This window comes from Bombyx mori, chromosome 27 (assembly GCF_030269925.1).
Source record: "Bombyx mori chromosome 27, ASM3026992v2".
NCBI classification, from domain to species: Eukaryota; Metazoa; Arthropoda; class Insecta; order Lepidoptera; family Bombycidae; genus Bombyx; species Bombyx mori.
In genome coordinates, this window is record NC_085133.1 from 1,571,462 (window position 1) to 1,590,488 (window position 19,027).

Genomic DNA, 19,027 nt, shown 5'->3' on the forward strand with positions numbered 1-19,027 from the left:
GAAAAATTGAAAAAACAGACAACAGTGACAAGGAAACAACAGAGAACATTAATTCCGCTTGGACCGGAAAACAGAAACAGTCCTATTTGAAAATAATCCCAGTCCAAGTACAAGGACCGATAGGCACGGTTGATACATACGCGCTGCTCGACGATGGATCAACGGTAACACTGATAGACGAAATTATTTGCAAGAAGACTGGAATAACAGGACCAATCGATCCGTTACACATACAGGCGATTAACAACATAAAATCAACGGAAACAAGGTCAAGAAGAGTCAACCTCACGCTCAGAGGCCTCAACAGTCGAAAAGAAATAATACAAGCGAGAACAGTTAACGACCTACAAGTAACAGCACAAAAAATACCAAAGGAACAGATAGATGAGTATTCGCACCTACGAGACATCAGTGACATCATCACGTACGAGAACGCGAAACCTGGAATCCTGATTGGCCAAGACAACTGGCACATGTTACTGACTTCAAAAGTTAGACGAGGCAACAGGAATCAGCCAATAGCGTCACTGACACCTCTAGGCTGGGTACTGCATGGAGGTCGCACTCGTACCCTAGGCCACCATATAAACTACATAAATCATGCTAGCGAAACCCAGGAAGATGATAAAATAGAAAATCTGGTAAAACAGTATTTCGCTATGGATGCGCTATGCATCACACCAAGAAGACCAAAAACAGACCCAGAGGAACAGGCGCTTCGCATCCTCAACAGCAATACAGTCCACACAACAGATGGAAGATACGAAACTGCTCTGCTCTGGAAAACAGATAAGGTCAGTCTACCAGACAACTACAATAACTCGTTAAAGCGACTGATAAATATAGAAAACAAACTCGATCGTAATCCGGAACTGAAACAGAAATACACAGAACAGATGGAACCACTCGTTGCGATAGGCTATACCGAGCCCGCTCCGAAAACAAAAACAGAGAACAGAACGTGGTACCTACCTCACTTCGCCGTCGTGAACCCTCTGAAGCCGGAAAAACTCCGAGTCGTCCACGACGCCGCCGCCAGAACAAGAGGAGTAGCTTTAAATGATATGCTGCTTAAGGGACCGGTCCTACTCCAATCACTGCCAGGAGTGATAATGAGATTCAGACAGCATAATATAACAGTAACAGCAGACATTAAAGAGATGTTCATACAAGTGAAATTAAGACATGAAGACAGAGACGCGCTCCACCATCTCTGGGGCAAAGATCAGCCAGATGGCATGCCCTCAGAAGACTACAGAATGACCTCGTTGATCGTCGGCTCGTCAAGTTCTCGTTCCACAGCAATTTATTTAAAGAACTTGACCACCCAGAAACAAGAAGCCACGCACCCGGAGGCGGCAGACGCAATACAGAACAAGCACTACGTCGACGACTACTTGAACAGCTTCAAAAGTTTAAAAGTACACATAACAACAGACTTTCGTCAGAAATACGAAAGAAAGCCGACCTCGAAGACCTTCTGGACCGACAGTAAGATAGTGTTGAGATGGACAAGAACGGGATCACGCTCGTACAAACCATACGTCACCCAACGCCTGATAGCTATAGAAGACAGTTCAACAGTAAACGGGAGGCGATGGTTACCCACGAAGCATAACTTAGCCGACGACGTGACCCGAGACGTCCCAACGCCGTACCACAACGAACATAAATGGCTCAAAGGGCGAGAATTCCTACGCCAACGACGAGACTCCTGGCCCACGGAGTCGGCGACAGTAACAACAACAAAATTAATAGATAAAGTAAACATAGCAGCTGCAGCACCGGCGGGAGCCTCACGGCTGAGGCGTCGCCATGAAAAGTGGAAATGCCTGCCACGAAAGACGCGCATGCGAGGGAGAAGTGATAGCAACGTATCCAGATCCGGACAACGTGAGGCGCATCGTAGACATCAGAACCAAGGGTGGAGTTCTACGGAGACCAGTACGAAAACTACTGATCCTGCCCATCGAAGAATACCATCCTGCACCGAGAAGAATGCGACTGACTCGCACGGCGGGAGTAATGTGCAGGACGAAATAGGGTTTTTTATAGTTTAAGAAACAAATAGATTTAATTTAACCGTTAATAAGTGATTACGTAATAAATGTATAATCTTAAGTTATTTTATAGTCAATATGTTAGTGTATCAGATCAGAGAATGTAAATAGACCAATAGGAACGATTTGTGGAGCGCTTTCACTACGGTAACATACAGATCAAGGGACCCTCCAAAAGTGGCGCGTCGATAGCGCGTCGCGAGATGGGGTACTGAAATAAATATAAAAGGATGGCCATTTATAGGCAAAACAGTTCTCAGCGAATCTCCGACATAGAAACATCAAGACAGAAACAGTTCTCAGCGAATCTCCGACATAGAAACATCAAGACAGAAACAGTTCTCAGCGAATCTCCGACATAGAAACATCAAGACAGAAACAGTTCTCAGTGGATCTTCGACAGAAACAGTTCCCAGTGAATCTTCGACAAAGAACCATCAGCAAGACAGAAACAGTTACCAGCAGTTCTCCAATAGTACAGTTATCAGAAAACCACCAGTGAACCAGACAGTTACCTGTGAAACCTCACTACAGAAGCCGAAACCCATCGAAAGAAACAGCCGTCTTCTACCAGCGCACAAACAGACAGCAGAAAAACATTATTACACGACTCGGAAACAGCCATACAGACCGGGTCGTGTACAGTTATGATTAATTGATGTCCAACTCTTCGAAAGAACGCAGGACTGTTACGTAAAATACGCAAAGCTAAATTTCTTGAAAATTGGTCTCGCCTTAACACGGATATCTTTCCGGGTGATACATCAATTCGGAACCCGACAAATAGTCTCGGGATATATGTATTATTGATTCAAACATAAATTTTGTGACTTCACACGCTCTGTACTCCAAATGTGAAAATATACGATTTCCTTTGAAGATAAATATCTTCACCGTATATTTCCCGGAAAAAAAAACAGAGTTAAACGGTATAGGGAAGTTATTTGACGTAATTGATTAATATCCGGGAACGAGTCACACGCGCTCATCTGGCCCCAAACTAGGATACTCTTTTCTCTGGAGGTCTTGGGAGGTCTTTTCAAGTTCTTGATCTGGTCATGGCACTTCGAGAGGGTGAGGTGTGCTTTCAGCTCTAACACTAGGAGCAGGCTTAAAGACCCCGGTAACCGTACTCGTCGAACTCGACAAAGAGTTCGACGTGCAACCTAACCCATGAATCAGCTCGCTGTGTTTCTCGCCGGATCTTCTCAGCGGGCCACGATTCCGATCGGGTAGTAGATTCATTCGCGAACCAGCTGCTTTTGAGTTGTTAGTTCTCCTTCGGAGGCGCTCGGGCTGCTGTTAGCAAATCCCACCCCTCCTGGCTGAGTCTTTGCTCGCCCACCTGTCCTGATGAAACTGTAAAGGCCTCCGGGCCACCAGTAATCCTTCAATCATAAAAAAAGGGAGTAGAACACCTTTATGGCTCCTCAGCGCTGAAGACAGGGTGGGCGGCGCGGGCGTTAGGCCCCCACCCAGCTACTGTAGCGGCAGTCGGATGCCGGATTCGGAGGCACTCTGTGCTCCATTTTCCATCCCCTGATGAGGCGCCGCCGACGGTGCTTCCACGGCATCAGTGGGCTCCTCGGATCGCTAAGAACGAAATCCTGCTCAATCATAACCACGGGTATTGGTGAAGGCTGATCTTCGGCCCGCTTTATACGGAACTGTAGGTTTCGTTTGCTCGGTGTGGAGGATCTCGTTGTGGTTTAATAGTCGTACTGTGTGGGAGATTAATACTGCACGCTACCTCGTACTATTATTCCAAGGCGTTTCTCCGAAGAGCTTTATTCTTCTTCTTCTTTTAAGACGCTGAAGTCCAACTCAGCCAGGGCTGATTCCCCTTAATGCGGGTAATTCCCTATGCTATGAGAATCAGAGGCTGCTACGCAAACTTAAGTATATATATGTGGAGTATTTTTTAGAATTTAATTTTATTTAAATCTGACAACCCCAATTTGTGGATGGGCTGTCAAAGTCAAAGTTTGTGGATGGGTAGTCAGAAAAAAAAGATTAGTGTGTGTGGTGGTGGTAAGATGTAAAAGTGATATGTTGTTGTTTCTTTGTGTAAAAAATAAAAAATAAATAAGGTGAGATCCATTTCTCGTTATTCCGCCATCCTACATATATACATTTATCGAGGTGTTCGAGGGCCGAGACGTCGCATACGATTGTTGATTCTCGAACACGTCAGGCATGCTCTGAGGAATTGTTTGAGATACCATCATCTCGTTCTTACCATCGCACCACTCGCCACCGGAGTAGAGTTCATCCATACTACCTGAAGCCATTGCGTTGATCCATAGTGCGCTTCCAGAGATATTTTTTGCCACGCACCATCCGGCTTTGGATGTTTTGGCACGGTGTTTCCCGAGCGCTATGACATATCCTTCTACAAATGAGGCTTGTGGAGAGTACTTAACGGTAAGCAGCGGCTTGGCTCTGCCCCTGGCATTGCTGAAGTCCATGGGCGACGGTAACCACTCACCATCAGGTGGGTCGTATGCTCATCTGCCTACAAGGGTAATATTATCTATTCACCATTTGAATTATACGTAGTTTTAAAGAAAGCAAAAGCTAAGCATTTCTCATTAAAACGACGAGAATCTGTTTTGCTAGTTATTTCGAGTGACATTTATTTTTTCAGCTGATCCTTTGAACTGACGTCTGAAACGGAATTATTCAAGATGTACGCGGGAGGGGAGAGGGGAGGGCGAGGCAATTTCCTGAAAAATATTCCCTTAACGAAGGCGCGGTCGCGGACTCGCGGATGATGTGGCGCGGCCTTGGTGCGGAAGCGAGCGATTTTATTACGTAAACTAGCGTATCCATGGCAGCATCTATATCGACGCTTGAAAGGCAAAAGTGACTAAGCGACAATAACTGCTTTGTACATAAATGATAGGCAATAACCATATTCGATACGCAAAAAATATATATTTCTAGGTCTATTAAAATCATTTCAATCCTACAGCTACTAGCTAGATTCTACTACAGCTAAATTCGTTAAAATATTTTTTTTTTTAGGTATTTCAACTTTAAATTTTAGTCTACTGTAAAGTTCACGCATTGTCACTTGTCACGTTTGCCTTTCAAGCGTCGATATATTAATACGCGAAGCAAAAACTTTGTACCCCTTTTTACGAAAATTGCGCGGACGGAGGAGTATGAAATTTCCCACACTTATAGAGAATATAGAGAGGAAGTACATAATGCTATTTTTTTTTAGATCATGCCTCAATGATACATAATGAAACATGACACACACTAACCACGTATTTGACACACACATATATACTCTTCGTTTATTGTCAAACTTTTGTTATTGTTTAAAGTCAAATTGAGAATAGATTGGTATTGTTTGTCTATAATGTAGTGTTGGCGAAATCTGTGATTATAGAAGTAAAATAATAGTCTTTGACAACAGAACCATAATAATGTTCAAACTTATAATTTCAGCTAATTATAGTCGAATTTCGACTACCGCGGGACCACCAGTAAACATTAAACTAGGAATTCTCTTAAATACCATTTAAAATGTTACTCAGTTTACTCTTAGAGCTGTAGAAGCTGAGAGACATTGCTCGATCGAATCACACACTTCAATTACTACACCGATTCTGAAGTCACTTTTTGTGTCAAATTTAAATTTCTCATTAGCAGCTTCTTCGGTATTCGCAGGTTGCAGACAAACATTATTAAAACTAATTTCATGGATTAATCTCGGCTTTGCTATTTTATATTTTTTTATAAGCAAATCCCTCTATTTTTCTATGTTCACCAGAATAGTCTAATTTTTTTTTTCCTACCTAACCTGAGGGTTTTCAGCCATATCAGCGTCACCAGACGAGTAGGTGAGCTCTCGGGATTCTAACCTGGGGGCGTTGCTAACACTAACCCTAGCAAGAGCAGTGCTTCGCAGAATCTATCACCGGATCGGAAACGCGACCCACTGAGAAGATCCGGCGAGAAACTCAGTGGGCTCGAATGCTGTTGTTCGGAACTTGTATATAAACAAGCTTATATTGAAAATGTCGTAAGCGAGATTCAGGCATCTGTCAAATATCTTGTCTTCTATGATGACTACCCGCCACTTACTTGAGATAATACTGTCCGCTGCCGCCTCTGCAATATCCCCACTCCCGAGCCTGTTATTCCTACAATCTTTTCAAAGTCCTTGACGTTTAAAAGGTAAACAAAGAAGTTTTCTTTCGGTTGTATTTATTTAAAGGCGTCTGCGTTACGCTTTAATGAATGCATCGTTAACGAAAACCAGGGCTGCCACGTCCCTGTTATTGTGGAACGATAGCCAAAGAATTGATTCGTAATAAATGCATTACAGTGTCATCAATAACTAGAGTACGCTTCGTTCTACGCCAATATAAAAACAACACGAATGCAAAACATTAAATACTGAAGTATTTGAGGTATGAAAAACAGGGCTGCCACGCCCTACTTATTGTCGACACATAGACGAATCCTAATTGTTTCCTATCACGTAATAGCGAATTATATTTAAAGTTTTTAATCCAATCCAATTAATTATGGCGTATTTACTTCTGAGCTGTCAATGTATTAGTTTTTGAATCGATAAATTATATTTCTATTCGTAAAAAGGGGTAATTTGCTTTCAACTTTGTTATCAACTTACTTTTAACACACATTCTATGTTGGTTTTTCTAATAACAGTATAGATAAAAACGATTTGCTGTTCGTTAGTCTCGCTAAAACTCGAGAACGACTGGACCGATTTGGCTAATTTTGGTCTTGAATTATTTGTGAAAGTCCAGAGAAGGTTTAAAAGTTAGATAAATATGAAAACGCTCGGAATTAAATAAAAATAATAATTTTGGTTTCAATTTGACGTGTCCCCCGTCGAACGGATTCCTTTTGTTTGTTTTAAGTTTATTTTATACAAAAGCTTTAGGTCTTTTATTTCTCGATTGAGGCACTACGAAGTCTGCCGGGTCAACTAGTAACAGTATAGATTTTGTTACGTTCGTTTTACTGGTGGTAGGACTTCTTGTGAGTCCGCGCGGGTAGGTACCACCGCCCTACCTATTTCTGCCGTGAAGCAGTAATGCGTTTCGGTCTGAAGGGTGGGGCAGCCGTTGTAACTATACTGAGATCGTAGAACTTATATCTCAAGGTGGGTGGTGCATTTACGTTGTAGATGTCTATGGGCTCCAGTAACCACTTAACACCAGGTGGGCTTTGAGATCGTCCACCCATCAAAGCTATAAAAAAAAAAAAAGTTTTTAAACAGTCAAATTCGTTGACATTTTTTAAACAGGCGGCAATGAACTTAACACCTTCACTGCAGAATCGGTCTACATCGGCCGGCCACGGTACTTACAGCTGGTGCGGACGAAGAGAACTATGTCCCTCTCGCTGGCTCAGACCGATTATTTCAAGTGTTAGTAAGAGCTCGACACCGACCACTATAAAATATTACGCGCTGGGCTTCGGGGTTTTTTTTTTTGTTTATTGCTTATATTGGTGAACGAGCTCACAGCCCACCTGGCGTTCAGTAGTTACTGGAGCCCATAGACATCTATAACGTACGGTACGGTACGGTACGACATCTACAACGGTGGTGGTACATACCCGTGCGGACTCACTAGAGGTCCTACCACCAGTAGAAGAGAACTATATCCCTCTCGCTGGTTCAGACCGATTATTTCAGGTGTTTGTAAGATTTCGACACCGACAACTATATACTGTTACGCCCTGGGCTTCGGGGTAAATAAAACTGCCACCGCAGTACAAATTAAAATTTTATTTAACAGTCAGAATACCGACAGAGCACTTTACTTACTTCGCTACTACTTAATTCGCTTCTTCCGCTTCGCTTCAGGGGATCCATTCGTTGTTTCGCTTTGAGTGGATCCGATTACTAACTGCCTTCGTGACATCTCTACAACGCTTTTATAGTCGATACGACATCCCTAGAATTATCGAGAATATTCTCGGTAAGGCCAGTCGTTTTGATAAGTGTTTCCGCTATTTGATAATAGATGGCGTTACACTTCTCAAGCGCTCTCGACTTTATCAGTTCTTTTAATATTCTGTTCTGTTATTTGACGATAGATGGCGTTACTCTTACCCACGTAATAATGCTATAAATTATATACAGTATGTTTTCGCAAAGTGCTGGTAGGTCAAGAAAGACCTACCACGGGCTGGTGGAAATACCGTTGGGGGCGCATTCGAACTGTCGCCGCTTCAGATGAAGATATTACTTGCCGCAGCCAAAGTGTTAAAGAATACAATATGCAAGAACACCCTGCGAATACAATTTGTATGCTAAGACAGGATCATACTTAATTAGTGAATTCTCGTCGTGTGTGCTTTGGACTGGAACTTAAACTTTAATAAGTTTATATTTCGTTTAAATACAATCGACAAGTAGTGAATTATTAAAGAGGATGATAGTCAAAAGCGAAATTTACAATTAGAAATAGTTTATGAGAGAATAATGTTTTTTTAATAAATTCATGTTTTTTTTTATTGCTTAAATGGGTGGACGAGCTCACAGCCCACCTGGTGTTAAGTGGTTACTGGAGCCCATAGAGATCCACAACGTAAATGCGCCACCCACCTTGAGATACAAGTTCTAAGGTCTCAAGTATAGTAACGACGGCTGCCCCATCCTTCAAACCGAAACGCATTACTGCTTCACGGCAGAAATAGGCAGGGTGGTGGTACCCACCCGCGCGGACTCAGAAGAGGTCCTACCACCAGTAATTATACGTTCCCCGGACCAGTATAGCTCGCAACATGAATGTCGTCGCCCAAAGACCCCGTCCAAATTGTACAGTTGTAGTAATTTTATATATAAAATTCTCGTGTCACAATGTTAGTTACCATACTCCTCTGAAACGGTTTGACCGATTTTTATAAAATTTTATATCCTTATTCAGCAGGTCTGAGAATCGGGTACTATCTATTTTTCGTACTCCTAAGTGATAAGGGCTGTCCACCCCTAACATTAATTTTATATTTTTTGGACAATGATTTTTTTGTTATAATGAGGCATTATGTGGTTGAATGAGGTTTTGTTATTTTTATATTCCCTCATCGTTCACAGTGCTACATGCCTCTTTTTTTACTCATTTACCACATCCTTACACACTTACAATAACTTATTTTTTTTTTCTACACTAGAAATTCCCTACAAATCTGGCAAAACAACGTTTGCCGGGTCAGCTAGTTTACATATAAAAGCTAATTCTATCATTTTCGGGTATTAAGTTAATTACACGACGCCCATCATGGAATTCATTCGTTAAATTGAGTTAAGTACCTATTTCATTAGAACAATCGGTGCGGGTTTGAAAACCGATATAGTAGCATCGCTTAATACGAGAATACCAGACATCTTATTATTTTAGCCATGACGACGCAATGTTACCAGTAAACCTAAACCACGAAAAATCGTTGTGAGCTTGGCAAGATAGGGATAGTGTTTGAAAAATAAAAAGGAAAGCTTTTTTATCACTGAGGTAGACATTTAGTAAACTATTATTTATTTCACTTATTCAAAATACATCAGAAACTACAATGAAATACAAAAAAAAAGCTTCGATGCTCACTCAATATTCTGTAAGCGTTTTCTGATTAAAAAACTTCATCAGCACATCTTTTAGTTTTGCATCAAGCGCTCCAGCTTCAACCAACTTTGGCAATAAAAAGTTTTCGTCCAACTTCGCAGAGCTGCATGTTTCACCAACTTAATATAATATTCATGTGGATCTCAGAATTATTTATAAACGGATATTATCATATTGAAATTTCGAAGCAAACAATCGTTGAAGTCGGTTTTATAATTATTTACAATAAAGTTACAAGCCTAAAAATTAAAACTATTCATAATCTTAACAATTTCAATAATTAGCAACTAGCCTCCTCCTCGCATCGTTTTCCTCATTACTGAGGGTCGTGACTCCTCCGCTGCATCAGTTTCTCCCGTAGGATTTTCCTCCATCTGCTGCGATCCTTAGCTTTATGAAGGGCATTGTGGAAGTTGAAGATCGTATTTGGTCCGACCATCTCGTGGGACTACGTCCTCTGGGACGTTTGCCATCTACCTTTCCTGTCACCATCAGCTGTTCTAGATTGTGACCCTCTTTACGAGCAATATGTCCGAAGAATTCCAGCACCCTACGAAGGCATATAGTGGAAAGTCTGGTTTTGATATGAAGCTCTCTCAGAATAGACACGTTGGTGTGAAAGGCTGTCCATGGAATCTGTAGCATTTTTCTCCAGCACCACATTTCAAAAGCGTCTGTTCGGTCTCTGTCGGCCTTCTTCATTGTCCAGGTCTCCGCGCCATAACTAAATATGGGAAAACTAGCGAACTCACCAATTTGGTTTTAGTTTTTCGCGTGATGTTCGGTCTCTCCGTAGCTTATGCAGCTGGGACATTGCATTTTTGGCCACCCCTATACGTCTCCTTATCTCTTTGTTGCATGATCCTGTGTTATTAATGTTAGACCCAAGGTAGACGAAGTCGCTCACGATGTCAAAGTTCAGTGTTCCCGTTAGTTCAAGGTTCAATCCACAATCATCACTTTGGTTTTTTAGCAATTAGCAATACGTGACAAAAGCCGTCACTATAGCTATCCAAATATCGCTTGGACAGTGCTCTAAAGAAATGCTTGAGACAATGCTAGACCAGACACTCATCAAAACCTACAGTCAAAGGCATTTCGCAAATGCCTCTTAAAGGAAAACGCTTCTGAATAAAAACTATGAATCTGGGTTAACTCTAGAGCCGGGTACGTGACAAGAATTGTTTCCGGAAACGGTTTGCAGCAGAATTCTTGGCGAACAAATTCCTCAAATCATTCTCTTCTCAATTCTTCATCCTCCATGAAACATACGTTACAAAACACAGAGGACATTAAAATCTCCCCGCAAACGAGTGACTCCAAGGTCTTCGTAAATTCGGGATCATCAACAATCTAAGCGGCTAAAAGGTAGCCGCTTAGCTATATACCAGAATGTGGTGTACAAAAAATTTCACAGACAACTCAACTCAACAGTAAATACCTACTAATTATCTTTAGCACCTAATTAATAATATTTTTAAATGAACACAAGCCGTAAGTTTCTGGGTCAGACCGCGTCGAGACAATGCAGAGAGCTGTCCTTTTAAGTAATTCGTCGGGAGCCTCATCATTATTCCATTCCCGTGGGATCTTCCTAAAAACTGTGCTGAATTAAATTAAACTGAACCGGAGATAGACTCGGCTTTTGACTTGAGTACATTTAACTTGAATTTTGGACAGTTCTGTAAATATTTTAGGCAGTTTTGTGAGGTCATGTTCGTTTTATTTCTTTAATTACTGATTTTTGACTTTAGAAACTAGGAGCTGGGAAGATCCAATCAAGAAGAACAAACAGAATTGTTGGTAGACCAAAACAACGGAGAGCTGATGATCTGATACAAATATCAGGATTGGATAGATTTGGACGAAAATTGGATGGAGTTGGCTATATCCAACAAAAAAATCATCTACACCGCAGAATATAAATTAACTAGTAGATATTATTAAACTTTTCTACTAAAACAATACAAATACATGTATAATGTAAATTATTGTTCAGATAACCGACAGGGTTTAAAAATAAAAGATTATTTTAAAGATTCATTATCAAAATATTATAAATATTATATTTATTTTGTTTAAGTTAGTTGTATTGATATAGCCTTTTCACACATAAGACACACACAGAGTTTGGACGTGATATTAAAATTTTGAATACACACAACATAAACGGCATAATAGAAATGAATCCTATAAAACAAACAAACAACTTAAGAAGACGTAAACATTTATGTGTAGCTAGCAGATTAGAATACCAATAAGTTTTTTTTTTATATAAAAAATATATTTAGAAATTTAAAATGTTTTTATGTGCTTAATATGTTAGGAGCTTGCACCGCAAGCACCGCCACCTTCACACAGCCATTCGCGAATCATGATCTTCCAGTTACCATCCAGTATACTTTTAATTTGGCTCTTAATGCGCCGGGTTGCTTTATGGAAGCCGCTAGGCCGTGACCGAGGTCATTATGCAAATGTTATTAGGAGACCGCACAGCAACAACAAATTGGTTTGAGTCTTTGAGGGGCTTTTGAGGTTATAATTTGATGGACGCTTACATAATAATTAAATAGGTTTTGAGGACAGTGACTCCGAAACTCTCCAGGCCCAAAACAAAACCTTTCTTTACTTTTTGGTTGTAAACGATGACGGTGTATATAGATGATGGGTCCAATCCTAATCATCATCATCAACATACAAAAGTCAATTGCTAGACAAAAGCCATCCCAAGGCACGCCACATTGCCTGCGTAGCCTACCTACATCCAGCAGATTCTCGCGACCTTTAGCCAATCGTGGGACCATCTCGCTGCATGTTCCGATTCGCTTTGATAGAATCTAATGTGACCTAATCCAGCAGATTCTCGCGACCTTGAGCCAGTCGTGGGGCTATCTTACTGCATCTTCCGATTCGCTTTGATAGTATCTAATGTGACCTAAATACCACCTCTCGCCTTAAGCTATCATCAAAGAATTAATTGTGTTACGGCTTTCTAACTGCATAGGTAGGAAGGGATATCAGTTCCGTTGGTTTGTAGTCACAGTTACCCTAACGCATTGCTAGTCAGAATGTGGATTGCGTCGTAGCTTCATAGGTACGACAAGGCCTGCAATCGGATTCGATGTTAAATTATTCAAATAGTTATTGAGGAGTAATTTTTGGGAGATCTTCCACCGGGTGAGTATAATTACTCGGTAGACTAACAATGGGAATGTTGTTATTCGAAACTTTTACATATATTATGTACGAGGGCGGCACTGAAAATTTCGGGAATTAAGGAAGTGACACAACATTACTATTTAAAAACGTATTTATTGCTTTTCGAAGTATTCTCCGCGAAATTTGACACATTTTTCCATACGATGGAACCAATCATTGAAGCAACAATTCCATTCGGAAGTTGGGGTCTCCAAAATGGCTGTTTTTTAGGCGTCCACAGCTTCTTCAGGTGATTAAAATCTCTGTCCACGCAATTTATTCTTTATTTTAGGGAAAGTATAGAAATCATTAGGGCTTAGGTCGGGGCTGTACGGCGGATGGTCTAATAATTCTATGTTTTCTTGCTCTAAAAACTCTTTTGTTCTGTGCGCGGTGTGAGAACTCGCATTGTCGTGACGGAGGATGATGCGGCGGTTGCAGTTCTCTTTACGGAGTTCAGAAACGACCCGTGGCAAACAAATGCTAGCATACCATTCTGCATTAACCGTTCTTTGTCCCTCAAGAGGAATAGTCGTAACATGGCCGGTTTTGGAGACAAACGTGGCCACCATTTTTTTTGCAACACTCCGTGAACGAACAATTTTTGTTGGCTTTAACTCATTTTCGAACATCCAAACTCGTGACTGGTTTTTTGTTTCGGGTTCGTACGCGTATATCCAGGATTCGTCACCTGATACAACGTTGTATACAACATTTGAGGATCCTGCGTGGAATCTTTCGAGAGTTCTGACGCACCAAGTAACGCGAGCCGCTTTTTGCTCTTCACAGAGCGAATGCGGTATCCATCGGGAAAACAACTTTTTTACACCTAATTGTTCATGCAAGATTATTTGTATTTGACTCATGCCAATGTCTAAAGTTGCCTGAATTTCGCGGTATGTCACATGTCGATCTTCCTCAATCAGCTTACGCACAGCATCAACGTTTTCTTGGGTGACTGCAGTTTTTGGACGACCTTGACGGGGATCATCACTGAGCTTGACACGTCCACGTTGAAACTCAGCAAACTAGCGATAAATTGTGGTTTTGGATGGGGCTTCATCACCAAATGCAGAAATCATCCGGTCAACACACTGTTTTTGTGTTAAACCACTTCGAAAGTCATAATAAATCATCGCTCTTGAATTTTCTCGAGTCAATTCCATTTTCTCAACGACTAAACAAGTTTGACAAAACCTCGTGACAAGACCGAGAATCTTTTTTTATATAAATAAATGGTATTCGATTTTTAAAACCAAGGAGTTTTCAATTAAAAAGATTTTAATATGACAGGAACAGTGGAAATATTCCATTCCCGATACTTTTAGTGCAGCCTAGTAAGCTTATTCTGAAAATGTCGTTAGGGAGATTTAAGCTTCTGTCAAGTATCTTATGTTCTGTGATAGCTAACCGCTACAAATTGTATACAAACGCAATGCACATTTAAAGCACAAAGTCACTTTCAGCAAAAACACAATAAATTTCCCATAATTTGTGGTATCAGAACTGTGCGTGAGGCTACATGGCTTAGCATAATTAAGGTAGCTATTTCAGTCATAAAGTAACCATAAGTTACATTGGACATTGGAGAATTAAATCGGAACTCATGTTTTATTATTATTTATTATTGCATAGATGGGTGGACAAGCTCACCAGGTGTTAATTGGTTACCGGAGCCCATAGACATCTGCAACATAAAGATCTCCACCCACCTTGAGATATGAGTTCTGAGGTCTTAGTATAGTTACAACGGCTGCCCCACCCTTCAAACCGAAACGTATTACTGCTTCACGACGGAAATAGGAAGGGTGGTGGTACCTACCCGTGCGGACTCATAAGAGAACCTACCACCAGTAATTACGCAAATTATAATTTAGTGGATTTTTTATCTTTATTATACGATGTTATTCCTTTACCTTGCAAGTTATAAGGCATTTATCTATTTAATCCAAACAGACAGTTTCTATTGCATTTTGACTTCCGAATGAATACTCTTTTCGAATTCTCTTCCAAACAATAATTGTCATAAAAATGTAATTCGAAAAATACACTGACAGAACTGAACCGCCATCAAAACCGCATCGAAAAATGGAACTGTAGATTTCACAAAATGTCAGACAATAATAATTCTTGCACCCAAAATTGTAAAACTCAAAAGAACAAGTGTCAACCGTGCCTGGGTCCAGTTACAGTCCAGAAACTCCAAGATGGGAAGCCTCTGATGCCTGAAGACCGGAACCACGACTCCTGCGCTTGTTCTGACCAGAAAAATCAAGAAGACAGACACCGATGAACGTAATATTATTTATATATGATTAAATATATTCATTCATTTAGTACTGATAAAAAAAATTATTGCTTAGGTGGGTGGACGAGGTCACAGCCCACCTGGTGTTAAACGGTTACTGGAGCCCATAGGTAAATGCGCCACCCACCTTGAGATATAAGTTCTAAAGTCTCAGTATGGTTACAACGGCTGCCCCACCCTTCGATCCGAAACGCATTACTGCTTCACGGCAGAAATAGGCGGCATGGTACCTACCCGTGCGGACTCACAAGAGGTCCTACCACCAGTAAAGTAGGGCAGATAGTATCTTTACTTCCAATACTAAAACCCAAGTGCTCCGGACCGTCAAGGCGATCATCAACGACCAACAATTCCGGTCTCCGCGGTACGGTGGCCACCGTCATACTACCCGGGTGGCGCCGCTAATATTCCGAGAAACCTTGTTGGGTCAAACCCAGCGTGGCGAGTGGAAACGCGATACACCGCCGTCCAGGTTACTCACAGTACGTCAACGACGACTACGCGACCCGTACCGCGGACCGCAGCCGCAACCGCGTCGCCCGGAAGATGAGACATCCTCAGATGCGACCCGTCGCGCGTAGGCGAGGTCCATCAGGCTAGACTACTCCTCGACCACGGCCCGCCGAGATTGGAGCTTCCACGCTCGAGCTTCCGCCGCACCTTGCCTCTTTCGGGTTCAAAGCAGTCAACTTCAATTGACATTTTTACAGATAAAATTGTTAAGTTGTACAAACAATCTAGCTTTTAAACATAAATATGACAGAAACAGCAAAATGACTAAAAACGTTGCAAAAATCGACGTCAAATCTTGTGTGAAAGCCGAACCGCCTCACCCGTGTGACCCGATTGTACCCTGTGATCCTTTGAAACAAGAAGAGGGAGAATGCCCTACGCCCTCTCTGTGCGTGGAGAAGTTGAAGAACCCTGCACATGCTGGTGAAATAAGTGAGTTGCTTAACAAACCCTGATGGACCATAGAGGTCTAATGGTCTTTACAAAGGAATTATCCCTGAAGTTATTCATAGGCGTATTGCAATGTTCATCATTGTTGTTTTAAATGGTAGCAGACGCCACTTTGTCGAAACAATACCAAAAGCATTAGGTACCTATCGTGATTTCCTTAATACTTCAATTGTTAATTATTGAAATTATTCAAATTCTTTATCAAAATAAAGAAATAGGCTTCTTAAAACAAAATAGAAGTCTCAAGCAAACAACTATAATTTCATTCATAGAGGAGTATATATTATACATAACCAGACCCGCCTTTCAAATTATATTCACTAGTAACTGTTGCCTTATGTAGGTGAATAAAGAAATATGATTCTTTTAGCAAAATGTCTACCAGGGAAATTCATCAACGTTACTTCCTGCGCCAAAGAGGATCCACCACATCCCTGCGACGCGCTCGCCTGCAATACGGACCTTACAAAGAGGCGCCCCTGTTCGGACCCTCCATTGTGTGTGCAGCGAATCAAGAACCCCGTTACAGAAAAAGAAAAAGTTGATTCATGCGATACCCCTGAATAAAATCAGTTATTTCAAAGTTTTTTCTTCTTTTAAATGACCTGGCGGGAACTGTGCAGTATATTTATAAACCTAATTAACCATTAATCTTTAACTGCTAGACCCATTAGCTTTAGAAGAACTTCACTTCCACTAAAAATCTGTGAAACGGTTATCATAATCAAGGAAGGCAGTAGGTGCTTTAGTATGTGACACGAAACGCTACGACTTAAGAGAGAAAATCTAGTGTTCTTTATTGTACACAAGAAAAAAAAACAAATAAACAGTGCGATACATTAAACACAAAAAAGTACAATTGGCGGTGACTTAACCGCTTGTCTCGTTGATAATCCTGAAGATCCTTATGAGGATATCGACAATTATACAAAATTTTTGTATCAGTCGTCTATAAATGTGTAAAGATTCAATTCAATCCGACGCTTTAAAGTAGATAAATATCACGTTCAAAGATTCAGTTAAATAGTAAATATATAATAACCGGCCCAATTTAGGTTTTCTTGTGTTGTGGATACCAGAAACTGATAAAAATACTAATATCCGGCTACGATATATGTTTTAAAATGTTATATGGCCCAAAAATTTAGACCATAATTACCACAATATATTCCTATTCATCTACTAAAACACTAAAGCAATTAATTTCTTTCCAATAGTCTTGTGACATTTAAAACAAAACCACTTTGTGATTTTTTATGAAAACGTTATGTACCATATTATGTATAATTTTTGTTTAAAAATCCTCAACTCCTTTTGATTTGCGCAATCTTCTTGCACAAAGCTTCAACGAAATTCAAAGTAACAACGTCATTCAAAATTCAAATCATGACAACTAGCCATGTCCGATCACATTTCACAAAAATGTAAGAGCATACCTATAACAAACTTACCCACGAAAATCTGCAATGTCGAACCAGTACCTGAGCCACCTCCACCAAACCCTTGCACCTTGCAACGAATAAAACAAAAGGAAAAAGCTGGTATCAAAATATGTCCAAGGATTCCTGTAGAACAACCGCCACCACCAGCCCCCTGCGTTGCAATTTGTATCGAAAAAATAAAGAATCCACCCGTACCTCCAAGTGCAAATGAACCTATAGTATGTGTCGTGCAACCGGAGAAAACGACCACAGAGAGATGCGATGCTATTTTGGATGCAGTTGCTGCACACCCTGATCTACCCTGGCCTGGTTGTGCGCCCAACCCTTTACCTCCACCTCCACCAAAATACGACCCTTGCGAAGAACAGCTGAGGAAACAGAAAATCGAAGAGTGCAAAAAACGAAAGCAACGGTACTTAGAGTGACCATGGATAGAATACTGAAAACCGTTATCAACAACAAAATAGATTCTATGATAGAGAAAGTCAGAGATAAATTTTGTCAAGAATTTGGCGAGTGTGCTAATACAAGAACGTTAAGTGTGGAATCCACTGTTGAACAACAGATTGAATCTTCAAAAAACTTCGATAAGCATCTAAACGAATTGGAAACTTTGATAAAGCAGTTAAAAGATGACATAGAAGTTTTATCAAAGAATGCAGATAAACAAAGTACTAAAGAGATTACAACCAAAGAAGAGAAAAATCGGAAAAATAGAGAAAGTGTTAACGACGAAGGCTATAGGACGACTGGGTGTCCCAAAATAAGCCTGATTGACTATCCAGATGAAACTTTAGGAACGCTTAAAGCTGATGCAATGGATTTAAATGAAAATCCCAATAACGCGATCGAAGATGGTAAAATTAATCAAGATAATAAAAGCGATGCCAGTGAAATGCGCAATAAAAAATTAGGCTCGTTGGTAAATGAACAAAATTTTGAATTATACGATAAATGGGCTGGAATTTTTAAACAAGCTACTGATTAATTTATATGTTCTTTCTGGTTCGCTTTCAAACTCACCGATCACTTTACACTTACAGATTATAATCGAGCTATAGCATACAATTCTATAACGCCAATGTAAAATTGTCACCGATCTATAAAATAAACCGAAAAAAATAGAAATCTGGTTTTATTAATAAAGTTTTCCAGTCGCAGTTTTCAGGAAAAGATGTTCGGTGTATGTTTCCGATCCACTAACGGTGCTTTTAGGTACCTCAAGCACCAATCATCGAACCCGTCGCTCGCGACGAAGGGCTCGACGAGTAAATTAACCCACAGACACAGGATACTGAGTTTCTTGCCGGATCGTTTCAGTGGATCGCATTTCCGATCCAGTGGTAGATTCTGCGAAGCACGGCTCTTGCTAAGGTTCGTGTTAGTTAGCAACGTCATCAGGTTTAAGCCCCGTGAGCTCACCTACTAGTTAAGGTTACGCTG

General features: G+C 40.7%; 2 protein-coding genes across 3 annotated transcripts; both read left to right on the plus strand.

Moving 5' to 3' along the window:
* Positions 1–14,888: 14,888 nt before the first annotated feature.
* On the plus strand, positions 14,889–18,712 carry LOC101737286 (uncharacterized). 2 transcript variants are annotated; one of them, XM_004923543.4, is made up of 3 exons: positions 14,889–15,166; positions 15,890–16,124; positions 16,528–18,712. In XM_004923543.4, exons 1-3 carry the CDS (start codon positions 15,161–15,163, stop codon positions 16,707–16,709), a joined length of 423 nt encoding a protein of 140 aa, XP_004923600.1. In that variant the 5' UTR covers positions 14,889–15,160; the 3' UTR covers positions 16,710–18,712. The 2 variants fall into 2 exon arrangements, with proteins under 2 accessions (XP_004923600.1, XP_004923599.1); XM_004923542.5 differs by having other exon boundaries at positions 14,902–15,166; positions 16,513–18,712.
* LOC101737712 (actin-binding protein WASF1) lies at positions 17,542–18,712 on the plus strand. The gene has a single exon (XM_004923546.5). The coding sequence runs from the start codon at positions 17,542–17,544 to the stop codon at positions 18,007–18,009; it is 468 nt and encodes a 155-aa protein (XP_004923603.1). The 3' UTR covers positions 18,010–18,712.
* Positions 18,713–19,027: the final 315 nt, after the last annotated feature.

Excerpts from the sequence above, each read along its gene's own strand:
- LOC101737286 (XM_004923542.5), top strand. Across the intron at positions 16,125-16,512 it reads TGCACATGCTGGTGAAATAA|CAAAATGTCTACCAGGGAAA; the intron begins GTGAGTTGCTTA and ends TGATTCTTTTAG.
- LOC101737712 (XM_004923546.5), top strand. The coding sequence starts at position 17,542 with ATGTCCGATCACATTTCACAAAAATGTAAGAGCATACCTATAACAAAC.